Genomic DNA, 21,091 nt, shown 5'->3' with positions numbered 1-21,091 from the left:
AATTATCTATCTTGACCAAATCTGTATTCCTTACGTTTTATATATGGTAAAACTAGTAAATCCTGTTGAATGAATGAATGAATGAATGAATGCACGTTTGAGCACTGGTTTTCCTCCTCCAAGGACTTTCTGGGGTAGAGTCTCATTCATGGGGAGGAGCACCTAGTCAGGTATGAGGTTAGAGATCTCAGTGAAGGCAATAGGTTGTATAGGTTTTACAGGATTTTTGAGTGTCATGAATATTATTTAAAGAGACTTCACAGACAGCTTTCTTTTATGTCCCAGGAACTGTTCGTCAACTATTCCTCTGCATTACAAAGCCATAAAAAACATAATTCATATGTACATATATATATATATATATATATATATATATATATATATACACACACACACACACATATATTCATTTATTTAACAAATATTTATTGAGCATGTCCTCCGTCAGAAGTATGCTGAGGACACTACAGTAAACAAGATGGTCCTGATCTCTGACTCCACAGATCTGGAGTCCAGCAGAGAAATGAATAAGTAAACAGACACCGACAATGCAGCGAGATGTGGGCAACAATAGAGGAATTATAGCGTCCAGGACAAGTAGGGAAGGGGTCACTATAACCAAATGTGAGGAAAGTGGATGTATTCAGGGAGAAACATCATCTAAGCTGCAGCTTCCAGGAGAAGTGTGCCTCAGACAGACAGCATTTGTTGTTGCTGTTGTTTGTGGGGGTGGGGACACACTGGAGAGAAGGGACGTGTTCTAGGCAGCGGAATAAATACAAATAAATGAAGGACTAAAAGTCCTAGCTTTAAGACAGCTAAATTGCATTGTAACTCCTCAGATGAAACTCTTAATCTTTTGAAATAGGCTTTTTTCTGACTCGTGTCTGACTCCCATCTAGGGTTTCATGAAGGCTGGCTGCCAAGGCCTATCTCGTTTGACCCTCTCCCCTGACGGTGAGTGTGTATGTGGACACCACGGGGTTGGAGCCTGCGGACTCAGCCCCTTCTGCCCAAGGATATTCAAGCGGAAAATTGATTCCTTAACCTGCAAGCCTCTACCGTAGTATGTGTCATCCCTAGGCTGTCTGAATTTCCTTTCATCTGACATCAAAATGCACATCTTCTCGTTAAAACTCAAAATTATAGTTATCAACGTTAGAGGAAAAGTAGTCTGTCAAAATGTTATATTTCTTTACTTAATGTGAAACTTGAAGACAGAATCTTCTTCATCATTATTTTTAAAATCTTCTACATAATGAATAACTAATAGGATAAAGTTCCATATAAGTTATATTTTTAGTTATTTTATTTTCACTTTTGATAGCAAAACAAGTATTTCTAAGTTTGAGGAATAAGCACACTAATTAGAAATACGAATTTCCTGCTATGTCAATTCTTTAAACCATATAATGAAGGCTTCTTTAAAAATGGAATAGAAATGTATTATCAATATAGCCTATTGATTAGCCTATATATTCTAAATACAGCTATGGCATACACATCATGACAATGTCACACACAGAATGCTTGGGAGCAACTGTATTATACAAATATTTCAGCATTTCCTATGTGCAAAGTACTGGCTAGATTCTACAGCAGGCCCAAGGATATTAAATAAACAAATCCAGTCGATAGAAAGTTTATAATAAAAATATACCACTGGTGGATCAAATAAGACCTCTTATAGAACATCCAGAATAATAATGGTTATAGAAATGCAAATTTTGGAAAAGGAAACCTTGTAATGAAAATAGCTTTAAATACATGTATAATTTAGAAAATGCATTTATAGTCCTTAATGTTATCAATTCTTTCCATTGTATTAAATGTTTACACAGGCCACTGATAAGGTAACTTATTTCAAATGATTTAATATGGCTGTTAATATAAGAAAGTCCTACTGTCCCAGTAAGAGATTTAGTGTACTGACAAGTTTCCCATTTCCTATTTATACTCTTTTCTCTCATTATACTCTTTTCTCTCAATTTTGTGGACAATTGCTTTTGCCCTTGGGAAACTTGTTCAATTTATTGTAATTATCTGTATGACATATGGCCTCTTTAGTAAAAATGAACAAAAGAAACAGGCAGAAGGATATAGAGAGAATGAAAAAAAATCTCTAACAGTCAATTCTAAATTTGGAAAAGGCAGACTGGTTATTATGTTGAAGTGTATTAAATTATGAGCTAGAGAAAGAACATGTTTTACCTACTCTACCAACTTATAGTAGGAAGTGACTATAGAGAAGAACATAGTTTATCATGTTAATGATTATGGAGTTTAAGTAAGGAAAGAGTTGACGGATATACTAAAACAAATTCTTTTCATTCATTCATTCATTCACTCGCTCATTCGTTCAATATTTATTTAGTACATATACATCAAGTAGTTTGCATTAATCTACTATGTATCTCCTGGTAGAGAGTTGGCGCTCAAATATTTACTGAAGCAAAAAAGGAAAGAAGAGAAGGAAGAGAACAACTTGTTCTGGACTTTGAAAGGCAGAAATACTTTGTACAGGCAGAAGAAATATGGAGATGACAAATAACAAAATACAACTGGTAGGTAATAGAGGGATTACATAGGATAGTGGGAAATAAAATTAGAAGGCAATAGAGATTATATGGGGCACCTGGGTGGCTCAGTCCATTAAGCATCCCACTTTCGCTTAGGTCATGATCTCATGGTCCATACGGTCAAGCCCTGCATCAGGCTCTCTGCTGTCAGTGCAGAGCCCGCTTTGGATCCTCTGTCCCCCTCTCTCTCTGGCCCTACCCCACATGCGTTCTCTCTCTCAAAAATAAACATTAAAAAAAAAAAAAACAGAAAGCAATACAGATTATAGTGAATCTTAAAAGCAAGATTAGAAATTCAGACTCTATCTTGAAGGTAATGGGCTGCCTCTTGCAGGTTTCTAGATGACATGCTAAAGGTGATAATTTAACTGTGCTGATTTGTAAATTAAAGCAGGCATGTAAGTAGGGTGGCAGAAGGATAACAGAGTAGCTAAGAGTGTCGCAGGAGTGGCTGATCATGAGTGCCAAAATGAGAAAGACCTGCTGCGAGGCAAATGCAGTATCTTTATGAGATGAGAAACACATAAAACAGGACAGTGATGAGGAAAAAAAAAAAAAGTACTCTGTTGCAGGAACATGGTAGGTCTGTTCACTTATTCTAACCTTTTTAAAGGTCTCTTGATAAATACACATAATTTCTTTACCTACAATCCTGCACATTTAAAATTTGTTTTCCTCTGCGTATCATCACACAAATGCACACACATGCACACACAGTTGTTGCCCCGCAAAAGTAATTTTTACCATTTGATTTTCTAACTGATGATTATTGACATCTACACAGTATTCATTTTTGTACATTTATTTTTACTGATCTTATTGAACTCTCTCATTGTTTTTAATAGGTTCAAAGCTGATGTTCTGGATTATAACACTGACAATCATATGGAGTCAATATGAAGAACGCCATGTCAATATTTCTACCTTTTAAAGATATTTATATCCTATCTTGTTTTCGTCTGTTACTGACTGGCTATACCTTTTAGAACCATGTTGACGATCAGTAGTAAAGATAGTGATTCTTGTCTTGTTCCTACCTTTAATGAAGCCACCGACAAAGGACAGATTTGCATTATGGAAAGCTCTCCCCTGAAGCAGTGTTGAGAATCAATGGAATGATGAAAAGAATTTAGGGACCAGTTAGGAGATTATTGTGGTAACCACAGCAGAGATACTAATAAATGCTTACCTAAGGCAGCAGAGCTAGAAGGGAACGAATGGTCCAGATTTCAGAGATATTGGTGAGGAAAAATTCATCAACTTGATGCACACTTGAATTTAGGGAGGCAAGAAAACTAGAATGACTCTCAGGTCTAGCCCATCACGCAATCAATTAAGAATACCAGAGGAAAAAAAGTAAGACATCTATTGAGATCATACAGTAAACACGATTGGATAAATGGGACAAGAATCACTAGCATATAATAAAATGACAGCTTCAAGGAAAAGGTACATACAAGTAAGAGGACTAAGAATTGGATATTGAAGAATGTCTACTTTTGTAAGGATTGTAAGGAAGAAACTGGCAAAGGAGATAAAGACATTTGGCAAAGGGGTTAGGAAGATGAGGTTAGCACAATTAGCATTAAAGTAATAGGAGGGGAAGATTTTTCTTTAATAAATAAAGAAGAAAGAAGTGTGAGAAAAGGCTAACTTGGTTTTTAGGAGTTTATGGTGACCTCTTTGGGCTTAACTTCAATTGAATGATGAGAGGCAGACTGACATAGGGGCTTAAAAAGAGAATGATGATTTTGAGAACTAAAAGCAGCAGGTAAACCTACTAATTCTTGATGTCTAATAATGGAAGAAAACCCAAATTTACTGGTAGGGAGATATGACAGTGAGGCCAAGTGAGTTTTGAAAACAGACAACAGAACTGAATGAAGATCTGAAACACAGTGTACAACTGAGGGAGGAAAGACCTGGATGAGGAAGCCAGTGAGAAAATCAGGCACCCGCTGGAGAGAAGGGGAAACAGAGATAGAACATAAATATTGTGAGGTCATAGAGATGGAAGAAGATATTTATTCATTCTTGTCTATTTTTACAATCAAGTAGGAAGTAAAGTCAAATGTTCAGAGTGTTCATGATACTGTGGAAGGCTGAGAAAAGACGTGGAGAATGCGCACAAAACGTGATTTTTGAAAAAATCAAAGCGACTTCAAAGGTAAGTTGAGTAGGACCAAGAACCCAGATGAAATTTTTTTCTGAAAAAGTAAACTGTAGTGTGCCAAGTCAGCAATTTTGCCTGGTTTTTCAGAAACAATGACAAGGAGGTAAGAAAAGTGCATGATTCAATATTGGGATCCCAGAGGCAGCAGAGACTAAGGTGGGAACAATTCTGGAAGTTCTCACTGCTAAGGGTTGTCTACGAAGCACAGTAGGCTGTAGACACAGGGTAACACATCCGACTTAGGAACACATCCAAGAACCTACAAAGCTGAGCCTGGGAATGCTTTACACCTGGGGGAAAACTGGCCCTTGTTACAGAATTTTTTTTTTAATTTTTTTTTGAACGTTTATTCATTTTTGAGACAGAGAGAGACAGAGCATGAACAGGGGAGGGGCAGAGAAAGAGGGAGACACAGAATCTGAAACAGGCTGCAGGCTCTGAGCTGTCAGCACAGAGCCCAACGCGGGGCTCGAACTCACGGGCCGTGAGATCATGACCTGAGCCGAAGTCGGACGCTCAACCGACCAAGCCACCCAGGCGCCCCCAGAATTTTAAGCTAAAAGTCACACAACTATGAAAGCATCAAAAAGGAAACAACAGAGACGAATGCCTGAGGACACTGGATGCTTCTGGCACATGTTCTTTTTCAACTCTAAAGCCAGTCTGTGACAAATGTAGAAAATATCACCTCACATAAAAAGTGAAATAGATATGGTTATCCTACTACCAATAATGCTGGTCTTCTTCTAAAATCAAATTTTCCAACCTCACACTGAGAATTTCAAAATATTTTTATGCACTACCAACCTACATCTAAGATTGTAGACATAAAAGTTTGAATCAAAATATGAGCTGAATTTTTTTTAATTTATTTTTAGTTTTGAGAGAGAGAGAGTGAGAGCTGGGGAGTGGGGTAGAGGGGCAGAGGGAGAGAGAAAGAATATTTTTTTAAATTTTTTTAAAATTTTATTTTAGAGAGAGCATGTGAGTAGGAGAGAGGGGCTGAGGGAAGGGGAGAAAGAATCTTTTTTTTTTAATTGTTAAAAAATGTTTATTTAGGGGCGCCTGGGTGGCGCAGTCGGTTAAGCGCCCGACTTCAGCCAGGTCACGATCTCGCGGTCCGTGAGTTCGAGCCCCGCGTCGGGCTCTGGGCTAATGGCTCGGAGCCTGGAGCCTGTTTCCGATTCTGTGTCTCCCTCTCTCTCTGCCCCTCCCCCGTTCATGCTCTGTCTCTCTCTGTCCCAAAAATAAATAAATGTTGAAAAAAAAATGTTTAAAAAATGTTTATTTATTTTTTAGAAAGAGAGAGAGAGAGAAGTGTGAGTGGGGGAGGGGCAAAGAGAGAGGGAGACACAGAGTCTAAAGTAGGCTCCAGGCTCTAAGATATCAGCACAGAGCCTGATGTGGGGCTTGAACTCACAAACCGTGAGATCATGACCTGAGCCAAAGTCGGACGCTCAACTGACTGAACCACCCAGGCGCTCCTGAGCTGAATTTTTAAATGACACCTAATTTTTAAAAATTTCATTACAATTTTATTTTTTAATTGAGATTAACTGACATATAACATTATGTTAGTTTTAGGTGTACAATATAATGTCAATATATGTATGTATTCCTAATATTTTCTTACTAAAATGTCAACAAAGTCAAAGGTACTTTTAAAAACACATCTATAGAACTAGTTTAAATCAGAACCAAATCTAAGCATCTTCCACTGAAACAAAATGAAAATATACAAAATTTCTTTTGCCCAATTAAACAAATTTTTTTTTAGTGCATACATGTTCCTATCATGGATAGCCTAGGATATCCACTCAATTGAGATTATATTTATCAAGAATTTTAGGAGTCCCAGAAGATAAATCTACCTATATAACCACAACTATGAAAAATATGCATATATATGGAAAATGACTGGAAGAGTAGTTACTTTGGGGAAGGATAAGGGAGCAAGATGTGGGAGGAAACACAAGAGAGCTTTCTAGGATGCTGGTAGTGCTCTATATCTTCACCTGAATGAGGTTACACAGGTGTGGTCCTTTCTTGATAACTTAATTGAGCTGCTTACTTAAAATATGTACATTTTCAATAAATAAATAAATAAATAAATAAATAAATAAATAAATAAATAAATAAATGCATTTTCCAACAGGGATGTTACACTTCAAATAAAAATTTCTAAAAAAAAAAAGAAAAAAGACTGGAAAGAAACATACTAATATGGTATCACAGAGATTCTTTCTAAAGTGGCATGATTATGGAAATATTTTCTCTTTCTTCTGAATGTTATTTCCCAATTTCATCATGAGAAAAAAAAGATCAACTTCATGAAACATAGAGATTATATTTTGGAATGAACTAATGTCTACCTTAAAAGACATTAAAAAGAGAAATAACTGTCACCCAAAAGGAATGTGTAACAATATGTAAACCTATTCTCAGATTATAAGTACTAAATTAAATGTCAATGAGCATTCAAAGGAGCAAGGTTGATACTGCAGAGCACAAAGTCAGGAATTCTAAAAATATATTAATACAGAAAATTCTAATTATACAAACGGGAATATTACAGGTCTAGGATCATATGTCTAAAAACAGAAAAAGGGTATCTAATTTAGAAGTAATAAGGATAAGAGAGAAAAGAGAAAATGCCAGAGCTGTACAAATCATGATCAGAGGGGAAAAAATCAAAGAAAAATTTTCTGAACTGAAAGATAACTTCAGCCTGGTTAACAAGAGGGGGCATAGAGCATTTTTCAGCAATTATCCTCAAAGAATGACCCGAGGTACTTATTTGTCAAGTTTTAAACCTTTAAAGACAAGATCTTACGTCTGTCAAGAAGAAAGGAGGTATAACACAAGAATGCTTTTGGATCTCATTTTTCAGATCTCTAAGAAAAGAGACGCTAAAAAAAGAAAAAGGCATTAGAAATACAAGAACTCAGATAAATCTCTCTTAAGATAAAGAATATATTAAGACACAAAGACCTAAAATAGCGTCAGCAAAGTCCTATGGCTGTTAAGATCACAAGAGACAACAAATTTTTAAAAACAGATGGGAAGGTACTTTCTAAAAGGTGAGAGAAAGATACTTTCTAAGGGAATAAAATATGAACAAAGGGTGAAATTAACATGCAATCAGTAAACCTGACCACATATCGTGAGAATAAAGGATAAATATGTCAAAAATAACTTAAACTGCCAACTATACCAACAAAAGGTTAATGTGATGGATTTTTAAATGGCTACAAATTCATTGCAGCTACTCCCACCAAGAAATGGAGTCTATTTTTCTTACTCTCTGACTCTGAGCTGGCCTCGTGACTTGCTTTGCAACAGGTGGACTGCCGTGTGAACTTCTAAATCTAGTGCTGGAGATACCTGGCAGCTTTTACTCTTGCCCTGTTGGAAATCTACACCTGCTAAGTGAAGAAGCCTGAGCTCATCTGGGGACACGTGACGCAGATGACAACCAGCACTACACCCTAGACACGTTGAGTGTGGCCACCTTAGACCATTCAACTCTAGTTAAGTCACCAGGTGACCGGAGTCACATGAGGGACCCAAGGTGAGACCAACAGAACTGCCTGGCTGAGCCCAGCCCAAATTGCTGACTCACAGAATTGTAAGCAAAGAAAATTATTGTTTAAGTCATTAAGTTGTGGGAGAGTTTGTTTTATAGCAATAGATAACTGAGATAAAGTAAGTGTGAGAAAAATAGGGACATGCACCAAGAACTTAACTAGTATCTCCCTACAAAGGAGTTAAATTCTACTTGGCAAAAACATAAATTAATAACATAAACAATACAAATACTTGTGTTAAAATGTGCTCATGCTAGATATGTAAAACATATACTGGTTGAGGTCATCATCTTAGTTTGAAAAAAAGAATAATAAATTTTTAAAGACAAATTCACAGGGAGAAGCATAGACAAATTCATCACTGAAAATATACAGAAAGTAACTAGATCCTAGAACTTGGGAGTTAGAAAGCTTCTTTGAATCCCAAATCCAATAGTCTGGACCTAGTGAGTTTCTCAAAATCTCTCACATATCTACCACTTTTAATGTCTTTTAATTTGGATGTTTAGATCATTTACCTTTCTTTTCTTTTTTCTTCCTTCCTTTCTTCTTTCTTTCCTTCCTCCCTTCCTCCCTTCCTCCCTTCCTTCCTTTTTTATTTAAGTAAGTTCAATTCCCAACATGGTGCCTGAACTCACTGAGTCATCCAGGCACACCTAGAACATTTACATTTAGTATAATTTTGAATACTTTGATTTAAAGGCTTCCACATATAAGATCATGTCCTTGGCAAAAAGAAATTAATTTTACTTCTTCCTTTTCAATTTAGATGCATTTTTTTTCTTTTTCTCGATTGATTGTTCTAACTAAAACTTCCAATACTGTGTTTAATAGAAATGGTGAAAGCAAGCATCCTTGTCTTATTCCTGATCTTAGAGGAAAAGCTTTCAGTTTTTCACCACGATGTTGGATGTAGGTTTTTCTATATGGCCTTGATTATGCTAAGATAATTGATATTTTTCATAATTATCTCCACTATTAGCTTAATAGTTATAGCTCCTTCTCTAAAACTTCTTAGAGGTTAACATGGGGTTTACAATATACATCTTGAATTTATCACAATCTACCTTCAAATATTATATGACTTTATATATAGTAATAACTTTATAATAGTGTAGTTCCAATTCCTCTTTCTTGTTTTATTGTTGTCATACATTTAACTTTTGCATATACTATGAATTATATAATATACTATATGCAAATATATTGCATACAATCCTATTTTTGTTTTAGGTCAAAACTTAATGTTAAGTTTAAAACTGTCTTGTATATTTACTTACTTTTTGCCATTTCCAGTTATAGTAAAACCTTGGATTACGAGTAATGTTCTGTGAGTGTTCCACAAGACGAGCAAACATTTCTAATAAATTTTTAACTTGATAAACAAGCTATGTCTTGCGATATGAGTAGTACGTGATGCTCATTATCACATGATCACAACTGAGTCAATGGTTCTTCTCTCTCTCTCGTTGTGGTATTGTGGGTGATCATCTCCCATGCTCAGATGCTTGGTCTCAGGCCATGGTGTTTGGCAGAAATCAGTGACTTTTCAGAACACTGGAAGGTGCCCACAACTGGCATTAGTGTATTTTTTATCACTTTGAAGTACCTATGGACAGTCCTTTGCTTTTCCATACAAGAATAAGCTTAGGAATGCTTTGCTTCACTCTAGCTCAGGCTGCCTGCAGATATAGGCCCTTTTCTCTGCTGCCTTATTGCCAATTACATTAAATTCAGTATATGACAAGAGTTTATTAATACTGTACTGTAGTCAACATCTGTGCTAGCAAATACAATGGCCCCCATGCAGAAAAAGGTTGAAAGGAAAGGCAGTAAGAAGAAGGAGACGATTACAGTGGGAGCTAAGAAGGAAATCATCGAGAAGTACAAATGAGGTATGCGACGGGCGAAACTGCAAGATTTTGTAAGAAGTCTATGTCTGCATCTTGTCTGTAGAGGAGGAGGAGAAAAAGGTGGAGGCATCCCTCACTTTAAATGATATTAGGCAGATGTATAAAATGTGGGAAACTGCAAAATTTTGTAGAAAAGCACCACCTGAGTAAGGCTGTGACAGTGCAAACCATAAATCTGTTTAATGACAATGCAATGTCACATTTCCTGTGAAATCCTCAAAAGAAGGCAAAAGCAAGTGTCATTGGATAGGTTCCTTGTTAAAGCTGCATGAAAAGAAAAAGATTCCACTGAGCCAATAGATTGCAGTGATTCTGTCAGTGATAGTGAAAGTTATCCTACACAATAACCCTCCTCTCTCTTGTCTCCATCACACCAGCCACAAAGGTTTTCAAACGGAAGCACAGGTTAATTTATTTTTCTTTATATTTTGTATTTTTTATGTATTATATTACAACATTGTAATCATTTTTATATGAATATTTTTGGGTTGTGGAATGAATCATCATGAGTTTCCAGTATTTCTTATGGGGAAATTTGCTTTGATATACAAGTGCTTTGGATCAACAAGCACATTTCTGGAACGAATTATGCTCGTAAACCAAGGTTTTACTGTATTTTCTTTTTTTCTTCTTCCTTTCCTTCCCTCTCATCATTTCTGCCTTCCCTTCTTTCTTTTATCCTTCCTTCTTCCCCTCTTCCCTCTGTCTGCCTCTTTCTTTTCATTTGGTCTGAGTATATTTCTTCTGACAGAACTTCCTTTAACATTGCTTGTAACACAGATGTGCTCTCAGCTTTTGTCTGAAATTTCCTCTTTATAGTCAAAAGATCCCTCTTTACATCCTTCATTCAGTACTTTAAAAAGACATTCCTCTGTCCTGTGGCTTACATAGTTTCTGACATGAAGTCTGCTGTAATTCTTATCTAGATTCTCCTGGATATTTCTTTTTTCTGACTGCCTTTAAAAATTTCTTTTTATCTTTGGTTTTTAGCAGTTTGAATATGGGTATACCTTGATGTGTTGTTTTGTTTGTTTGTTTGTTTAAATCCTCTCTGGGATTCTCAAATCTGTAGTTTGACTTTTATTATTTTTGGAAAATTGTTTTTAAATATTTCTTCTTCCCTATTTGCTTTCTCCCCTTCGGGACTCCAATTACATACATGTAAGAACGTGTGATATTATCCCACAGATGCCAGACGCTCTCTTTTATTTCCCTCATTCTTGTTTTCTCATATTGTTTCAGCTTGGCTAGTTTCTAGTGACCTATCTGTCTCTAAATTCGTTGATGAGTCTTCTGATGGGAACACTGAGGGACTGCATCTCTGATACTATAAATAAACTACTTCTTCCATTTGACTCTCTCTTATATTTTTATCTCTCAGCTGAAATCCCTCATCTGTTCACACAATGTCCTCTTGTCCCACTGGATCTCATATTTGTATAGTAGCTGTATCTTCTTCCTGTGCTCTGCCACAAGTAAAGCAGTCCTGGTGTCCCATCTCTCCTTGGAAGGAGGGGTCTATCCCTCCTTGGACTTCAGGCCACTTGTTTGCCCTACCACCTCAGGTCTCTGATGGGTTCAAAGTCTGATTTTGTAGTCTGTCTGACTTTTTCTTATTTTTACAGTGGAAGAATGCTTTTTCATCTTTTTATATCTTAGGGAATATCAGAACGTCCATTTCTTTTTTTCTTAAACATCTTCACCAAGGTGAAACTTAAATACCATAAAATGTATCCATTTTTAGGTGTACGAGTCAACGATTTTTAGTGCCTTTACAGGGCTGTTCAGTTATCACCACAATTCAGTTTTAGAACATTTCCATCATTCCCCCCAAAATCCTCTGTGTCCATCTGCAGACAATTCCCATTCTCATCCCCTACCCCAAATAACCCACTAATCTCCTTTCTATCTCTACAGATAGAGATTCTGGAGAAATTCTGTACAGAGAAATTCTGGACATTTTCTATAAATGAAATTATACATCATATGATCTTTGCATCTAGCTTCTTTCATTAGCATAATGCTTCAGAGATTAATCTATGTTGTAGCACGTATCAAACTGTTCCTTTTTACTCCTGAATAGCATTCCATTGTATTGATATACCACATTGTTTACCCTTTCAGCAGCTGATTAACATTTGGATTGCTCCCACTTTTTGCCTAGGAACATTCACACACAGGTCTTTGTGCAGACCTATATTTTCATCTCTTTTTGTTAGTTATCTAAGAGTGTAATTGCTGAAATGTATGGTAAATTTACATTTAACTTTTTAAGAAACTGTCAACTTTTCCAAAGTGACTGCAACATTTTATATTTCTACCAGCAATACGTGGGAGTGTCTTCCTTCTTGAATTACTTTCTTCTTTCAACTTCAAAGATACTATACTTTTCTAGTTTTTCTTTAACCTTACTGGCCATTCCTTCTCAATCCCCTTTACTGGATTCTCTTCTTTCAAACTTCTAGAATTCCTTCTGAGCTTCTTCTTTATTTATATACTCTCTCTAGAGAATTTTAATCTGCCCCCGACTCTTTTTTTTAATTTTTTTTTTTTTAATTTTTTTTTTTTTTTTCAAAGTTTATTTTTTATTTTTGGGACAGAGAGAGACAGAGCATGAACGGGGGAGGGGCAGAGAGAGAGGGAGACACAGAATCGGAAACAGGCTCCAGGCTCTGAGCCATCAGCCCAGAGCCCGACGCGGGGCTCGAACTCACGGACCGCAAGATCGTGACCTGGCTGAAGTCGGACGCTTAACCGACTGCGCCACCCAGGCGCCCCTGCCCCCGACTCTTAATATCATTTTTATGCCAAAAGCTCCCAAATTTGTATCTGTTACACTAAACTCTTCCCTGAGGTACACAAGCCTAAATCTATTTACCTAACATCTCCATTTGAATGTCTAACAGGAGACATCTCCAACATAACTCCAGATTGTTTCCTATCCCAAATTGCCTCTTCTTCCCTTATCTCAGCTACCTCTTCTTCCCTTATCTCGGCAAATTAAGCCATTGTCCACCTTGTTTTCTAGATCTTTGTTTTCTAGGAGTAATCACTGATTTTCCTGTTTCTTTGATGGCCATTTGTAATCTATCAACAAATCCTACTTACTATCTCCAAAGTAAACCATGTGAAATTTCCAGCAATTTTATAAGGTTCAAGCTAATATATGCTGAAACTTTCCATCTCAAAATCTCTTAGATTTTAAGTCACCATTATCTTTGGTCTGGATTACATCAAGTCACTCTAAGCTGCCCTCCCAGCTTTACCTGTCATCTATTCTCCCATAGCAGACAGAACGATCTCCTAAAAACACAAATCAGGGGTGCCTGGCTGGCTCAGTCAGTTAAGCGTCCAATTTCAGCTCAGGTCATGATCTTACAGTTTGTGGATTTGAGCCCCATATTGGGCTCTCTGCTATCAGCACAGAGCCCACTTTGGATCTTCTGTCTCCCTCTCCCTCTTCCCCTCCTCCACTTGCTTTCTTTCTCAAAATTAAATAAACATTAAAAAAAATAAAAAATAAAATAAAATTAGAACACAAATCACTGGACAGCCACATATAAAAGAATGAAACCTGATACTATCTTATCCCATATACGAAAATTAACTCAACATGGATTAAAGACTTGAAGCCGTAAAACTCCAAGAAAAAAACACAGGCAGTAAGCTCCTTGACATCAGTCTTGGCAACAAGAATTTGGATTTGATTCTGAAAGGAAAGACAAAAAAAGCAAAAATAAACAAGGGGAACGACATCTAACTAAAAAGCTTCTGCACAGTAAAGGAAATCATCAACAAAATGAAAGGCAGAATGGGAGAAAGTATTTGCAAATCATATGCGATAAGGGGTTAATATCCAAGATAAACAATGAACTCCTACAACTCAATAGCAAAACCACCAATAATTCAATTAAGAAACAGGCAGAAGCTCTGAATAGACATTTTTCTGAAAAAGAAAGACGGCAATTATCAAAATTACAAGAAATGGTAAGTGTTGGCAATAAGTGTGGAGAAAAGGGAACCCTTGTAAACTATTGGTAGGAATGTACATAGGTGCAACTGCTATAGAAAACAGTATGGAAGTTCCTTAAAGAATTAAAAATAGAACTACCATACAATCCAGCGATTTAAAAAAAAATTTTTTTTTAATGTTTTTATTTATTTTTGAGATGGAGAGAGACAGAGCATGAACAGGGGAGGGGGCAGAGAAAGAGGGAGACACAGAATCCAAAGCAGGCTCCAGGCTCTGAGCTGTTAGCACAGAGCCTGACGCGGGGCTCGAACTCATGGTCTGTGAGATCATGACCCGAGCCAAAGTTGGACGCCCAACCGACTGAGTCCTCAGGCACCCCTCCAGTGATTTTACTTCTTGGTATTTATCAAAAGAAAATGAAAACACTAATTTCAAAAGATACAGGTACCCCTATGTTCATTGCAACATTATTTACAATAGCCACAATATAAAAATAACTAAATGTCTGTCAATGGGTGAATGGATAAAGAAAATAAAGCATATATACAGAACTATTAAGCTATAAAAAAGAATGAAATCTTATCACTTTTGATAATATGGATGGACCTTGAACTCATAACGTTAAGAGAAATCAGACAGAGAAAGGCAAATACCATATGATCTTGCTACATGTGGAATCTTAAAAAACTCAAAAACCAAAAAAACAAAACAACCAAGCTCATAGATACAGAGAACAGATTGGTGGTTACCAGAAAGCAAGGAGTGAGGAGTAGGAGAAATGGGTGAAAGGAGTCAAAAGTTGCAAACTTCCACTTATAAAATAAATAAATCCTGGGTATATAGTATACAACATGGTGACTATAGTTAATAATACTGTACTATATATTTGAAAGTTTCTTTTTAAAAAAAAATTTCTTTAACGTTTATTTATTTTTGAGACAGAGAGAGACAGAGCATGAACGGGGGAGGGTCAGAGAGAGGGAGACACAGAATCTGAAACAGGCTCCAGGCTCTGAGCTGTCAGCACACAGACCGACGCGGGGCTCGAACTCACGGACCGCGAGATCATGACCTGAGCCAAAGCCGGCCACTTAACCGACTGAGCCACCCAGGCGCCCCTGAAAGTTTCTAAGAGAGACCTTAAAAGTCCTCATCACAAGAAAAACTTTTTTTGTAACTGTGCGTGGTGACAGGTGTTAACTAGATTTTATTATTTTTCAATATGTATAAATGTCAAATCATTATGCTGTACATCTGAAATGTCAGTTATACCTCAATAAAGAAAACCCACAAATCAATTTCTATAATTCTTCTGCTTTTCAATCTCTAATGGCAATAACAAAGAAAATGAAACACAGTGTGGCCTAAAAGTCCTCACACAATTTGGCCCCTACTTAGTTCCTATCACTTTCCCCTTCATTCAGTAGGATCCAGCCACCATGGCCTTCTTTCTGTCCCTTAATAATAACAAACCCATTGGCATCTCAAGGACTTGACAGTTGTTTCCCCTGTGAAAAACATTCTTGCTTTAGATTTGTGGATGGCTGGCTTCATTTCACTGTTCAGTTATCAGCTCACATTTCACTTTTCTTGGAGAGTCTTCCCCAGACCATTCAAGCAAAAGTACCCCATCATTCTCTATCAAATTGCTCCCATTCTGAATCATCTTTATTATTCGATTTCTCCCATAATATGGAAGCTCCATGACAGCAGGAATCTAGTCTGCTTTGTTCACTGGTTTATTCTTAGTGCCTAGGACAAGACCCAGCATTTAGTAGGCACCTGACAAATATGCATAAAGGCATATGTTCCCAAGGCATCCTTTGCCTCCCTCTGTTTTAGCACATATCACACTACACTGTAATTAAGTCCTGCACAGCTGTAGTAGATACTCAACAAATGTGACAGAATAAAAGACAGAATCAATGAATGTCAAAGAAAATCAAGAGAAACAGAAAAATAGTTATGTAATATTTTCAAAACATTAAAAATACATTAATAATAAAAGATCTATTAATAAAAACCTTTCAATATTTAATTTGTATGACCTACAATATATAGCAAAAATTATATAAAGCAAAGTTGACTGACCTTGAAGAATAGGGAGAAACATAAACTTTAGTTGATAATCTTAATGCTCAATTTTTAAAAATATGACAAGTAAACAGACATATTTTTCTTAAATTCTAATGTTGAGAAATATGCCATAAATCAGGAAGAAATAATATCTTCCATTCTCAAGTATACATCAGCCCCGCGTCGGGCTCTGGGCTGATGGCTCAGAGCCTGGAGCCCGTTTCCGATTCTGTGTCTCCCTCTCTCTCTGCCCCTCCCCCGTTCATGCTCTGTCTCTCTCTGTCCCAAAAATAAATAAACGTTGAAAAAAAAAAAAAAAAGAAGTATGGTTAATATATCCTATGAAAATAAAGTTCCTTTTAATAAGGTGGTTCATGTGTGGAGAATTTGGAAAACACTTGGCACTCTGGGGGAGGAACTGCCGTGACTGTGTAGGTCAAGGAGGCCACCGTTTGGGACTTCTGTGGCATGGGTTCACAGAAATATATGAAAAGGGAAGTATTTACTCAGGATCCTTTGTTTGGTATCGCCACATTTCAATACATACATTACAACTGTTTTAACTGGGACAGCAAACAGGTATGGTTATTTTATTAAATAAAATACCTATTTCACCTATAAAAATGTATTTCTCAGGAAAGGAACTAGTTAATTTGAAGCACATTGTATTTACATTAAAGATAATGCTATTTTGCCCATCACTACTTCAGTTTCTTTTCTTCTTAGATGCCATTAAGTCATGTAAAAATAATTATTCTAATGTTAATGAGAATATTCTAATGTCTAATGAGATTATTTTATTTATCTGAGAATATTTTAAGATGAGAATTATGTCTTAAGTTCCTAAAATTAAAAAAAAAAACAAGTATCCATTTAAATTTAAGAATACAGTAATAAGAAATCGGATTTGCTTCTTGTCGAAGTTATAAAATTCATCATAAAAACATAATTTCTTAGTCATATTCTACATTTTCCACATAATATTTTGTTTCATGAATATGTTGGTGTTTTCACATAGTCTGTGTTATAAAGCACCTAATAACTCAAAATACTATTGTGTTTCTGACCTAAGTTTGTAATTTCCAAAACTGACACAGCATAAGAAAACCCTGAAGAATATTTAAAGTCCAAAATATTGACTCTCAAGTCCTTAAGAGAACAAAAGGGGGAAAATATAAAGTTTATTAATTAAAACAGTAGCCATTCTACTCTACTTGGTTCCCCCACCAGAAGCCTCTCTTTTGACATGTGGAGAAGAGGGTGACAGTCGTGACAGAAAAATGACCCACCCACCATCTCAACTGCTTAGTGGGACAGTCTTGACTCCCACCAACCTCTGAGGACAATCCTTTCCCATTTCATTCTTCTCTTGTCATACTTTCCATTGGGAGAGGCCTACTCAAAGGCTCATATTTATCGAACAAAAAGATCAGGTTAATTAAGTAAATGTACTTTGTACTGCCCTAAAGGCAAAAGTGTGTTCCTAAAAGCAACACAGGCCACACATAGAGCTATTTGTGAACTGTATGGGTAGAAAAAAATCCAGAGACTGCACCCATTACCTGAGTAGGACTCTGAAGACTTAAATCTAAACCACAGGTAAACTCTGTATGATGTTCTACTGTTTCAAGAAGAGGATCAGGCTTTGAAAAGTTCCAGAATCTGTGAATATAAACAGAAGGAAATAATTTAAGTGCTAAAACTACCAAAAAGTGTATCTAAGAAAAAACAAACATTTACCATAGCAGAGTTTTGATCAAAACAGTTTCAACCAATTCATAAATACAGAGCCCCACTACTGATCTACTTTAAAAAATCTAATAAAGAAAAAATGTACTCCATTCTCTTACATAAAGAACTGAAATTATTAATCAACCTACCCTTGTAAAAGATTATTATATTTCCATTAGTATACCTTGAAGGATAGAAGCTTAACAAATTTTAGTTAAAACATTTTTTTTTTTTTATATTGCACAAGGACATTTAAGATGAGAGACACTAGGCTTTTGTAGCAATTTCTAAAAGCATTCATGACTGTAAAATAAGGATATTGGATTACATGAACGCTAACATTTTATAATTTTAAATGCTACTTCATTTCTCAACAACTGACATGAAAAGATCTTAGGTTTAATTTACATTTCAACAGCAATTCAGATGCTTTAAGAAGAATCTGTTCTCTGTAATTCTGAAACTGTTTCTTTTTGAGGTGCAGCCTTTCTTATAAATTCCACATCAATGTAATTTCTAGGGTCAAGAAAAACTGAAATGTGTTCTCCTGGGCCAATATTAAGTATCCTATTTATCCTCTATAGACGGGGAGTGGTAATATTTACCATAATATGCCTCTGATTTCTACTGTACAGAGGAACTTGGCCCTATTTTCAATACACAAAATAGTACTTTATTTCTAAAGCTTTATTTGCTCATCATCTTTCTTATTTGACTCTAAACACTCCATAAAAATGTCACATTCAGAATCATAGAGTCATACTCCAGTGCAGCCTCCCTAATGATCTGTAACCTGGAACACACTGAAGGTTTAGCGGATCTCTTTGAAAGAGAGTAAATACACAGAACCAACAGCCATAGTTTGTTTTACCTGGTCGTATTATTTCCCTAATAAATACAGGGTTGGTCTTATTAAGTTTGAAAAGGATTGTTGCTATGGATAAACCACTGTGTGGGTACCAGAGAGACAATGAATAAATAGCTCATTTATCAGATTACTGAAATCTACAAAATATTGAAGGAGAGTGATTTTACTTTTGAAAATTTCCTGTTCAAATAAATGAGGGAACAAGCTGCAGTCCTTCTCAGAAATCATGATAGCGGCTGCCACTGTCTTTGCATATTTGTTCCTCTGGGTCAAGAGATAGATATTGTACTGAAATCTAATTTTCTAGATTTTGATAATGTTTATATAAGCAAGAGTAAATAAGTCATCATGTAATTTGGTTTCTAAAACATGGTTATTCACTGATTTGCATTATTTGATACAGTAATCAAATGATTTTGTATATGCCCACTATGTTCCAAAAAATATTCAAAATGGTTTTAAAAATATGTATTTAATATGGCAAAAAAAATGAGTTAGAGGAAGAGGACAGGGAAGTAAATTTGAACTGGCAAGGAGATTGATAAACAAAAATGAAAAGCATCCTCGACATCTCTTAAGGAAACACAGAGACGTTGTTTCACAGGCTGCTACTCACGAGTCAATGGCCTTACCCCAAAGGACAGGTTAGTAGAATCATTCTAAGGGAAAGTCATCTTAATCTAGAGTATTTAGCTTTCTGACTTCATTTGGGATTTAGGTTTCATTTCAATAGAATGGATGGGCATTTGTCTTTAGACAAAGCATGAAAATTAGTTTCCAAATTTCAGTAGAACTTTTTAAGGATAAAAAAAAAAAAACAAAAGGATTCATTTGTACCCTCCTGACAAATTCCTGGGATGCAGCTTTTGTTACTATTTTTGTTGTTTTGAACCAGCTGACGCAAAGGCTGCACCGAGGGCAAGACAGGTGGGCCTTAAGAAAATGAGGATGCCCAATAAGGATGCATGTGTGAAACCATCCAACTTCAGCTTGAAAGTATGAAAAAGGGAAGTCCCATATACAGAAGGGCTGGAACTCTATTCAAAAACTGAAGCTGGGGACACAGGGCTGGCTCACTCAGTAGAGGGAGTGACTCTTGATCTTTGTTTGGGTCATGAGTTTGAGCTCCATGTTGGGTGCAGGGATTACTTAAATAAATAAAACAAAAAAAAAAAAAGTCAAGCTGAATTTGCTCTAATACATAGCTTGACGGGCAGTCATGGCATCACACAGTTCCACACCACAAAGTCACACCCATCATAACTTTAACCTGGGAAAAACTATCTGGTATCTACCTGCAATCTGCAAAAAATTCATCAAACGAGATGCATGCTAAAACTCTAAGGACACAATTTGGTGAAGGGAGTGTTAGTCCAGCAAAAGACATAAAAGTGCTATCAGTTTATTACATCCAGTTCACAGCTCGGATAGAAATTATGTAATACACAAAGTGTACAAAAATTATGGTACAAAACTTATGAGAGGTTCATTTCCAGTTGAATGGCTACCTAGATGTCTAGATCAACATTCTCACTGAAAAAAAATCCTAGGTAACACCTAAAAACAAACATCACCACAAAAACTAAGAGCATCAGTGAAGAACACTCCAGTAAAAACTAGACTGAACCCAGAGCAGCACATCAACAAGTGAGCCAGTTTTTGCCTTGAGAGGGTCTGCTGAACAGGGAGGACCTGGGCTTGGACTTTCTTAACCTCGAGGGGATCAGGAGCCAGAACAATCAGGAAGATTAATATTAATATTTATAATTTAAAAATAATTTTCAGTAAGCTAAAATATCAATACTATCAAGTTAAATACAGTAAATGGCACAAGCTAAGTAAGTTGAGAAAATCAAAAGCTAAGCAATGTGTTTACACACAATAATAACTCATTTTTCCCTTGCTAATGGTTTTTTGAATTACAAAAGAAATATACCATTCATTTCCTCATTCCCACCCTCCAACACTGTTAATGCGTTGACGTGGCCACTTCCAGGACTGTTCTAGGTTTCTCCATTCCAGTTCCACCAAGAAAGGGCGAGCAGTAAGAGGGAGGTGAGTGTTTCTCCACATTTTCTCACATTTGCAACTCAGGGGGCATGGAAGGTGTCTCCTTGCGATCTTTTCTGGATTCAGAGGTCCAGTACATTTCCATAGATCTGAGGGCCCTCATGTGCCTATCGCATAAGCA

General features: G+C 36.3%; 1 protein-coding gene across 1 annotated transcript in view; it reads right to left on the bottom strand.

The window, feature by feature from the left end:
- PEX7 (peroxisomal biogenesis factor 7) overlaps positions 1-21,091 on the bottom strand; it is a 77,952-nt gene that overhangs the window by 7,140 nt on the left and 49,721 nt on the right. Inside the window, exon 9 of the mRNA XM_025925307.2 lies at positions 17,864-17,963. Within this exon, the coding sequence (XP_025781092.1) occupies positions 17,864-17,963 (100 nt within the window). The remainder of the gene's footprint in view (positions 1-17,863; positions 17,964-21,091) is intronic.

This window comes from Puma concolor, chromosome B2 (genome assembly GCF_028749965.1).
Source record: "Puma concolor isolate L17-30 chromosome B2, mPumCon1.1.hap2, whole genome shotgun sequence".
NCBI classification, from domain to species: Eukaryota; Metazoa; Chordata; class Mammalia; order Carnivora; family Felidae; genus Puma; species Puma concolor.
This window is presented reverse-complemented; position numbering and strand designations above follow the sequence as displayed.